The sequence below is a fragment of the Epinephelus fuscoguttatus genome, linkage group LG18 (genome assembly GCF_011397635.1).
Source record: "Epinephelus fuscoguttatus linkage group LG18, E.fuscoguttatus.final_Chr_v1".
In the NCBI taxonomy this organism is placed as follows: Eukaryota; Metazoa; Chordata; class Actinopteri; order Perciformes; family Serranidae; genus Epinephelus; species Epinephelus fuscoguttatus.
This window is the reverse complement of record NC_064769.1, coordinates 20,121,147-20,131,393: the sequence shown is the minus strand read 5'-3', so window position 1 is coordinate 20,131,393 and position 10,247 is coordinate 20,121,147. Positions and strand designations below refer to the sequence as shown.

The window sequence follows — 10,247 nt, the reverse complement described above, 5'->3', positions numbered from 1 at the left end:
TCTTCTCTTGTCTCATTTTCTGTTGTTTCATATTAAATGCAGGGGAAAAGAAGGGAAATTTGATGTCGGAATAAAACGGAAAAAAACATCACAGATCTGCAAAAGCCAGGAGTTTAAAATTTTATTGATTTAAATGTGATTTGGTATAAAACAGCTTATAGATATGAGGAGTTGATTTCAAATCAAATGAGCAAACAGATCAGAAATGAAATCCTATACACTGATAAAAACAGCAGGATGAGGCAAAGTCCACAGACACTGTATTTTTGTAAACTGGTTTTTTTCCGCCTTCGTTCTCAAAAGGAAAATTCTTGTCCACAAACACTGTCTTGAAAAATCTGTCCAAATGAAAATGCAAACACAACTGCAGTGCCGTCAAGAGCATGCCTAACTAACATGCAACGATATAACTGTAACCCTTAAACCACGCAAAGAAGACAACGACATTGGCTACCTTGACCTCTGTAGTACATTCTGACGCCTCTGTTCCTCAACATAGTGGAAGAGTAATTGTACATTTATGTGTTAACATGTATAAAGTCATGTCAAATACTCAAGTGGCTGCTGTATTTTCTTCATATACTGGCCAAAAGAACAATGGTTATCTATAGAGTGGCTGATGAGCTTTTGAAATCACCAGCCATGGTGGCAGGTGGACAAAAAAGTTAATGTCCAGCCCTGGTTTGGTCACATCCACCATTGCACAAAATGCCACCTTATCAAAGGTGATAATGGCGCACACATCAACACTGAAAACCTGGACGTAGTTTTACACTGGGTTCGTTTTTAGTGACATAACACAGTTTGTATGTGGACAAAAGGCTAAAATGCATTAAAAAAAAAATACATTTACAAAAATACCTGTGTCTGTGTGGACTAAGCCTGAGTTGCACATTTACAAGCCCGAGGCTTAAACAATGGTCTCTTTAATCATAACAGCTGCAATGGTTAGTAATCAGGAGCGTCTCAACATCCTGAATGTACATTTTTTGATGGATATTTAAAGGCTTTTTAATAAATCAACATAAAGTTTTTAGATGCCAAACCACATCCTGTTTATCCTGTTTCCTTCAGGACGACTGTGTAACCAGTCATTTGAATCCCTGGGTGAAGCTCAATGGCTCCATCTACATGACAGTAGAGAAAGCTCCCAGCAGAAACTCTGCATGTTGGTCACGTGTGAGCTGAGCTCTTGCTACAGAGTCAAACACTTTTAAAATCTGAATAGTAAAAGCTTCATACAACATGGCAGGTAAACAGTGCTTCCTAACAGACACAAAATAAACCTGTAGTATATAAAAATCTCCACAGTGTGGAAAATGAACATATGCCCACATTAGTTTTTCATTATAAAAACTCTGACAGCAAAAAGTCTGATAATCTGATTGCTTTTTTTCCCAAACAATTTCTTCATTTAAACATCTCAGATAAAATGTGTATCCACATACTGTTTGGTCATTATCAGAGGTTCATGGCTCCTTGGACTTTTAATATCTTTCAATGCTCAAAGAGTTTAGTTGCCATCTCATTAAAAGTGAAGTGAAAATCATGTAGTCATAAATTTCAGATATCAAGACACAGTGTTTCCATTCATTTTAGCTAAATAATGCCACAAGAAAAGAAATGTTCTTTTTCACTTATCCAAAGCAGTTTTGTCAACAAATATCACATTAAGTGTTTGGTATGGGGATTTCAGAGAAGGAATCTCCTAATGCCTTTTTTTTTACATTAACATCAGATATCTTTAAGTCTCAGGATCCACAAACCTTTAGGCATGATTACAAAAAAACAGCTTTATATTAGCGTTCTTCAAAATGGCATTTTTACCATATCTCATTCACGACATAAATATAAACCCAATCCTCTCCCAAATACTGTATCACAGTATGATTGAATAAACTGCTTGGACAACATTTGTCTTAAAAAATATGCATTACAAATCTTTGGCTTAGTGGCACAAAAATATCCCTGCACACCTCTTCCTTCATTGTGTCAGTTTCTGCTCTCACAAAGATTAGAGCTGGTCACCGCTGAGGCTGTGAGATAATCTCTGGACGCCCTCAAGTGTTCAACAAGAGCAAAGACAAACTGGATGCAGCATAACAGTCAAAACAACTGTGCTTATCAGACACACCGATCAGCTGCGTGTCTGCTAAATAGTGCGAGTCTAGCGAAGCAGGGTAGATACAAATCTCTGCGTTGGCAACGTAGTGACTAACGTAGGCGAAGAGGAAGACTACAAAGGCAAAGTGCTCTTGAGAAGATCTTATCAATTAAGACAAAATCAGACTTCATTTACAACAAAGTAAAAAATCCAAGAGGTAAATTTAAAATCTAAGAGGTAAATAACAGCAGTAGCTGGTAAAGATATACTGTGCAGGATTTTTCTAAAAAATGATTCCACAGGCTAGTTAATAACATGTCAGGCAGGAAATCCAAAGTGTGGGATCATTTTGAGAAGGTGAAGGACGAACCCAAGGTGATACGTAAACTCATCTTCATTGGTCGACTACAAATATGACGTATCATCTGAAACATGGAAGCAGCTACATGCCCATTAGCCACTTAGCACAATCATTACTGCTTTGCCGACAGCATCATTAACAGGCGGCTTGCTCAGTGTGTGACGTGCACTTGTAGATAAAATATAGGCCTATATTAATGAAGGGTCATTAGTACGGTTTTGTATTTCTCTGTAATGTAGCACGACAATCCTGCATAGTATACCTTTAACAGTGAGTTAGCGAGTGTATATCCCCACAAGTTCAGTCATATGAAGCTAATAGCGCCAAAAACCTATGTGCGCAAAGGGCACATAGTCTCCATCTGTTGTTGCTCCCTGGCAATTACACACCTCTGAGCTCCACATACTTTTATCCTAAATGTCCATAACTGCACTTAGTTTAAAGTAGAGTACATTGCAACCTATATAAATGAAATTACACTGAAAATGTGTTGAGTATCACAGTGACTGCTTCATGATCTGAGCAGAGGCATTCTGCTCAGGCCAGCTTTGATTACTTATTTCTTGATTGTAATTTTTTCTTAAAACCTGTCACAGTTACGACTCCTACGGACACACCAAGTCATGGAAAAGTTTGTCATGTCACTGACAACTGTGATATGTGAGAACGTTAGTGAGTTAGTCGAGGCTGTATGGAATGATTTATGTTAGTAAGCTGGTGACACTTAGCCTGCTACAGGTAGGTGTCATGCTCTGCGCTGCTCAGACTCTCTTTGGACCCTTTTCCATTCTTGCCTTCGACGAGAGGTGAAGGGTCAGTGGGAGGAAAGGCAGGATTTACAGTCTGTTGTGGCGGTAGGAGTGTTTTCTTCTGTTTTTCCTCCTTTCCACTGTCCTTGGCGTCCTCTACTCTCTCCCGGTCTGTCTTGGGTGCCAGGGGAGACTCCACAATGATGGTGGGCATTTGCTTCAGGTCCTGTCGACTGGGCGGCTCGGCGGCCATGATGGCCTTAGCGCCGTGCATCCTGGGAGGGGACTTGCAGTGTAGATCTCCGCGAGTCTCCTTCCAGTGCCGCAGCTGAGCGAGGTGTTCCTTCTCAATGTCCTTCTCAGACACCACTAACTCGATGATCTGAAACACAAGCGGAGAATGAGTGTGAATCACATGTGAGTAGTGCCTGGATTTTCTGGTTAAGTGTTCCAGCACATTAAAGGTTAATAAGTCTTTTTATATCTCTGTCAGCACAACTGCAGAGGGGCAAAGTCAAAGAGAAAGACAGATTGTGCAGTAGGTGCTGGGCCAAAACAATAAAATGGATGACACAGACTACAACCATGACGGCGTGTAACTGTACCTCGTGCACCAGGAAGCCTTCTCTCATGTACTGTGGGTGTATGGCTCGCAGCAGCTCCATTGTTTCATAGAGGCCTTGACAGGACTTCACTTTCTCTTGGGATCCCAACATGCATTTTAGGAGAACCAGGCCCACTCGAAAGAGGATCTTCACTCCTGAGAACAGCGTAACATCAGACAACATGCAGCTAGAGCAACACTTATATTTTAATATAGCACAACTAACGACCAATTAAATTATGTGAATACTTAGATGGATAACTATGGTGTTGTGACAGTCTTGCAGCGTGGTGAGCTACTTCATATATATTCTCATATTCTTTATCCCAAACTAAAACAACAGGTAAGCTTTATGTATTCAACATTTGCATAGGTGCTTTAAAAGTGAACATGCTCTGGTGTTTTACATATGAAATTAAACAGTAGGATAATAAGCACATGACAGGGCCTGGAGGAAAATTAAATACGGCTGTACTACTGTACCGTGTACATAACTCTGGAGTTTTACCCGTTAAACAATCCTCGATTCTACCACGTCAGACAAAGCTACTGTTTTTGAACTAAAAGTAATATTTTCCATTTCAAAATCGAGCCATTGAGACTCAGCATTAAATACATTTATACATGACAGGGTTGGCTGATATGATGGTATTTTCCGTTGGACGGTAGAAATGTAGAGATATCGTCTCGACTGGGGGGGGATATTCGGGGCAGGCTACGTGGCAAAACGGGACTGGATTATCGCATGGTCATGTCATTCTCGTGCAAACTTGTGACGTTTTTCGTGATTTGCGTGTGATCATGTGAATCCAGCTGCCTTGCACAGGCCCCTGGGCAATGTGCTGGGCTTTGAAGCCAACTTTCGTAGCAGCCAAATAGTAGAATTAAGTCCATCAAGTGATGCCCTGCGGCCCAAAGAGACTTTTTCCCCATAGACTTAGATGGCGAAAAAGACATCTGCAAATTAGTGGATACATTTTTGAGCTTGTTTCACTATCAGAGTTTGATATATTTGGTCCAATAACATGAATCATTTTATCCCCATTCATGTTACTGGAGCGTTAAAGTAAAAATAGCCGTCACTATGGGCCACACAGAGTGGAAGCAGAGAAGATTTTGGCCATATCGTCCATCCCTAATTCATGACATAATCTTTATAAATGAGACTTGTCAGGTCTGGCAAAACCACTTTTGATAGTGTTTTTTCATGCACCGTGTAACATATATAGTGCAGTGCCTCACCCTCACAAAGAAACATGTCCCAGACCCGCAGCACCGAGGCCCACGGCAGAGTCCGAGAGAAAGCGCACATGAACCACTCGGTCATGTACAGGATGGGCTCCAGTTTGTGCTTCTTTAAGTGACGGTGGGCCACAGGAGACACACGCCGCAGGAGAGCATACAGGATCTCCCCGTCCAGCTGGATCGCCTCCTGCAGAGACGACATGGAACAGCAGTCAATGAAGGGAGAGAGGGAACAGACACCTTTCTCTTTGCTTAATCTGATTCTGTCTGATTATCTCGTCCTTGTGGCCTGGTCACCACCTCGTGGTATTACGTCGTTAGCGTATCGGTGTTAAGCTGGGGACACGCTGGCCTGAGAAATCCAACACCGCCACCAGCCACATATTACATCTGTAAACTGAAGTTGACTGACTTGAGACTTCTGTTTGGCTGGTTAAATCAGCAGATATGCAGTCTTAAGAAACCCAGTGTTCTTGGGCACTGCTACAGTATTGTGAGTTCATTTTTGCTTACAGTAAACAAGAGATTCATTTTGGCAATATTTATAGGGTTCACAGAGATAATAATTGACATGCTGAACACTGTTAATATGTAATCCTGTTACAGGTTGCACTCTCAAGCTCTTCTTATGATATTAAAGTCCTCTTTACAAAATCATGTGACGGTGTGTCTGTGTGGACCCTTACCAGCCCTGTGCTGTAGTAACCAGGAAGGTATTTCTCACAGATCTGAACAAGACACCAGAATGCATCCTGGGACAAAGAAAGGAAACAAAGGTAGGGATTTATTATAGTAAAATGTGACATTATACGGTGATTTTTTGCTTAAAGTATCATTCACAAATTGCTAGTGTGTGTTCAGTTCACCTCTGCTGGCATGTGCATTAGAAGAACAGCAGCGATGGGAGCCTGAGCCTGACAGTAACCCTCCTCGGGGCGATGCAGAGTATAAGCCTTCAACACACGGAACAGGTCTTGCTGCCTGAATGTTTGAAGAAACATAAACGATATTCAGAAACTATATTATCTACACAAACACAACAATAGGCATCTTGACAAGCCTTCAGAAGGGAGTGCTTACCCATGACCTCCTCTTGCTGCAAACATTTCATGGAAGGGGAACTGTCGATGGAGGTCCCGCTCTATAATATCTACCCATTTAGGATCTCCTGGCCGGCTGTCCAGTTCCTAGAAACACAGAGTAACAGCTTTTGCAACGGTATACCTTATGTTTTTTCTTAGTCTTTTCCCATCATCCACTGTTCATAGCAATTTTATCATGCTGACTCTGGAACTTAAAGTCTCAGTGAAAGTTATAACCTTAGACAGAGCCAAGCCCCTATAAGAGTCTGGGTGCCTAAAACTGAGACACACTCAGTACTTTGAGTGACTATGATTTATCCCAAGCATGAAAGAGGCATGTTTTTTTTATTTAAATAAGTTGATGACAGCAGGGATCACATATATTCAACTCACATGGAATTTTCCCTGGTTTTGCTCCCTTCTCACTTTGCCCCCCGTAAGGTAGAGCCAGGCCCGGCCACGCAGGGATGGAGGGATCCCCTTCTGACAGCGCTCTTTCACCTGTTAGTCAACATGTGCACAGTTTAAAACAAGAGAAAGGAAGATCAAAAGAAAGCAACACTGACACTGACATGAAATGACATGCAACTGATCTTCAAAGATGAAGGAAAAAAATAAAACGCCATAGTGATGGAATGACTACAAGTCTTCCACCTCAGTTTTCAACATGAATTTATACTGTTTAGTCTATTTTAAAACCACTGCAACAACAACCATGCTCGTGCTCCAGAGCAGCCAGTGCACATTAGATAAACTCCTGCAAAGTGTACAATTTTATTACAAAGAAATAAAATAGTGGAGCAAGATTTAATTCACAGTTTATTAAGCAGACCTTCTTGTGTTTTTTGGCCATCCATTTGTCCCAGCTGTTGAGCATCTCCAGCCATTTTACCTCCCGCTGCCTCAGCACCTCAGGGGGTATTTCTTCAGCACTGTGGAAATGGGAGACAATGTCACTGATAAAAGCAATCACATTATTTTCATATAGACGGACAACAGCTGTACTGCACAGCATCACGTCCCTGTACTGGGGTAATCCTGTCTTCAGAGGGGACGGGACAGTGGCTCATCTCTTCTTCGTCCACACAGGAAGCCTAACCTCAGACAAAACAGTGGAACACTTGCCATCGGCCGTGGACTACAAGGAAAACAGGAAGCTGTGGGAGAACTTTCCCCTAGCTCAGTTCCCTATAACCTCCTACACACAACTTACACCAGTGTCTCACTTCACTACAGTCCTATCAAAGATCAGAGCTGTCATATTGTTATGCACACTTTCCTGCACGCTCATTTTGGCAAAAAAATTTAAAGAGCTCACTGACGTGCTTTTGCATACAAAAGCTAAAGAAAGTTAAACAGTTGTCAATCACTACTCTTTATAAGATACCACAGTGACTTGACTGAACTCATAAGAACTAAAGACCAATGACTGGAACGGTTACTTTTAGGTCTTCAAATTAGGACACAACCACTAAGATATTTATGGCAGATGACGAGCTCAAGCTGCCTGGTTTGCTCAGTTCTTCCAGTATCCCTGGTGCCTTGTATCTAAGTCATTACAAAAGTGCTGTACATTTCTCAAGGAGAGTTTAAAGGACTTCACTCACAGCATGACCATTTATAAATCAGTTGGTCATGCCGTTTACAGCAAAACATCCATTTATAAACTCTAACACAACTCGTGCAGTATTATCAAGGTCTTATTTATCCAGCCATATGATCAGTTTTTCCTAAGTGCATGCATTTTCACTAAACAACCTTAATACTGGAGTCTGGCTTTGAAGAGAGCATAGATAAGTTTCACTTTTAGTTCAGCTTTCAATACTGATGTTTAATTGAAAGTGTATTTGCTTGAGAGGTACTAGTAAGCGTACAACTAGATTAACGAGACTTGGATTATACTGAATGACTTGTGTGAGAGTTTGTGAACAGATATTACATATAGTTTTATCATAGTTAAAGTGGTCCTCTATCAATCAATAAATTAATATGTTCACAAGTTCAAAATAAGACGGCATGACTAGCTGATATATCATTTTTGTGGGTGAAGTATTCCTTTAACAATCAGCTGTGTGAGCGGCACAGATGCAGAACACAAACTGGGACATTATGCAGGTCCAAGTGACAGAGAATACATTATAGGGGCCACAACAACAAACACTTAATCCCACTTGCATTCAGACTTTGTACTAGCAACAGCCAGCAGCTGCGGGTCAGAGGACCTCAGAGAGCTACCGGACATTTGACAGTTTAAAAGGTCAGAGGTGTGGCAACTGCGTGGGAATATGCAGCCCTATTCTATACTTTAGTGAAGACCAGTGATGAGAGAGAAGGGTCGCCTACGTACAGACAAAAGTCAAAAATGGTGCGTGCCAAAAAATAATCGACAACTTCTACAATCAGGCTTCCACCTCACCATGTGCGACGCCAGGTTTATACACATGGGTCAAAGTTTATCCCATTAACTCTGTTTTTATAGATTGCAACTTTTGCATTGGAAAATGGTGTACGCCTCTTTCAGGCCTTGTTTTGTGTAATAAAATGAGACCTTAAGGACACGAGTAATGTAGTCTCTCTCTCTCTCTCTCTCTCTCTCTGTTTGGTGCCAGATGTAAAATGACCAAGGAAGGCAGGAACAAGGAGTACTGACTAAATGATATGAAATGGCAGTGGTCTATGTCAGTGGTTCCCTACATGGGGGCTCACAAGTTAAAAAACAAGTTTTATAACAGATATTGTGCTTTTTTAAAAATAGTTTTCTTTGTAATATAACCTGTGACAAGGTCAAGGGGTCACAAGTGGACACACCTTTGCTTTAAAAGGGCCCAGATGTCAAGAACTTCAGCTATAAATCAGGGTTATTAACCAGACTGGATCTAATCTTTGTTTTGCATCTTCTACATAAAAAATAGTCTTTCAAATGACAGCAGGTATCTTTGCAAGGAAGAAATGTCAGATTCTCACAATAATTATCTGATGACTTCAGCATTCACAGGAGGATTTGTCACCTTTATCTGTCTTCAACTGAGTGCAAGAAGAAACAGACTATCTGTGTGGAAGTCTGTGAAGACATTAACCAACATTTCATTCAGGTAATGTAACCAGATATTTTGGGACATCACCAGCACTTACGTCTCTCCGGAGTGCTGCTGTGCTCCTCCAGTGAATCCATACTTGTCCACCTGTCTCTCCCCGGGGACGGTGCCATTTATCTCTGGGTCTGATCCATACGAGCCGCCTTTGCCATTATTATCTGTCAGCTTCTCTGTGCTGCCCCGCATGTCCAGTCCATTGCCCTGCTCCGTTTTTGCCATTTAATCCACATTTACCTGAGCGGAAGCCTTCCGTCTACACTGTGTTCACATAACTTACCCTTCCGACCAATCTTGGAAGCTCAACTAACTCTTTAAAGCTCTCCATGAAGACGCCCGGGGCTAGCCACAGTTGCTAGGAGGATTAGCTTCCTAGCTGCTAGCTCGCTAGTGCTATAAACACAACTTAGCGTGACAGTGTTTAATGTCGACAGACTTGTTCGCTTTAGTCATATAACGTTAAACAATGTTCAGGTCTAACAAAAAATAATCGAACTATAAAAGAGCAAATGCAGCTGGTTTGGTAAATACAAAATTAGTACTGTCTGCTTGCTAGCTCCGGAGCTAACATGCTAGCATCACACAGCTGTCAGCTGACACACACCTAGCGTTATTTAAAGCGGAATCTCTGCTGTCAGCAAGAATGTAGGTTAGCTGGTGGCTACCAGGAAGAGAAGCTGGAAGATTAGTAAACAAAACAGCCATAGCATCCTTTAACTCTGCACTGCCATCTAATGTTAAAGCTCAAAATCACACATTCAAAGTCTCTATAGTCCGTCACCAACAGATCGATTTATCAACTTATTTATGTTAATAGTTTTATAGTTGTGCATGCCAGAGTAATTTGACTTTACTTCACTTTATTTTGTGATTTTATGATGTGTTAAAGGCAGTTAAAGGTCACATGCAGCAGCAGTTCCTCTCTGGAAAAATAACTGTTTAATTAGGTACATTTACAGGCGCCATGTTCAGACTAATTCCACTCATGTAGATTGTTTTAACTGATGACC

At 41.3% G+C, this 10,247-nt stretch overlaps 1 protein-coding gene across 1 annotated transcript; it reads right to left on the bottom strand.

Moving 5' to 3' along the window:
• Positions 1 to 563: 563 nt before the first annotated feature.
• Positions 564 to 9,912, bottom strand: tbc1d10ab (TBC1 domain family, member 10Ab). The gene is made up of 9 exons (XM_049604359.1): positions 9,278 to 9,912; positions 6,978 to 7,077; positions 6,539 to 6,646; positions 6,144 to 6,250; positions 5,930 to 6,044; positions 5,750 to 5,815; positions 5,061 to 5,250; positions 3,820 to 3,974; positions 564 to 3,596 (listed from the first exon to the last, which is right to left on the bottom strand). Exons 1-9 carry the CDS (start codon positions 9,457 to 9,459, stop codon positions 3,198 to 3,200), a joined length of 1,422 nt encoding a protein of 473 aa, XP_049460316.1. The 5' UTR covers positions 9,460 to 9,912; the 3' UTR covers positions 564 to 3,197.
• Positions 9,913 to 10,247: the final 335 nt, after the last annotated feature.

Excerpts from the sequence above, each read along its gene's own strand:
- tbc1d10ab (XM_049604359.1), bottom strand. The coding sequence starts at position 9,459 with ATGGCAAAAACGGAGCAGGGCAATGGACTGGACATGCGGGGCAGCACA. Across the intron at positions 6,045-6,143 it reads GCAGCAAGAGGAGGTCATGG|GCAGCAAGACCTGTTCCGTG; the intron begins GTAAGCACTCCC and ends TCAAACATTCAG. Across the intron at positions 3,597-3,819 it reads AAGGCTTCCTGGTGCACGAG|ATCATCGAGTTAGTGGTGTC; the intron begins GTACAGTTACAC and ends CTTGTGTTTCAG.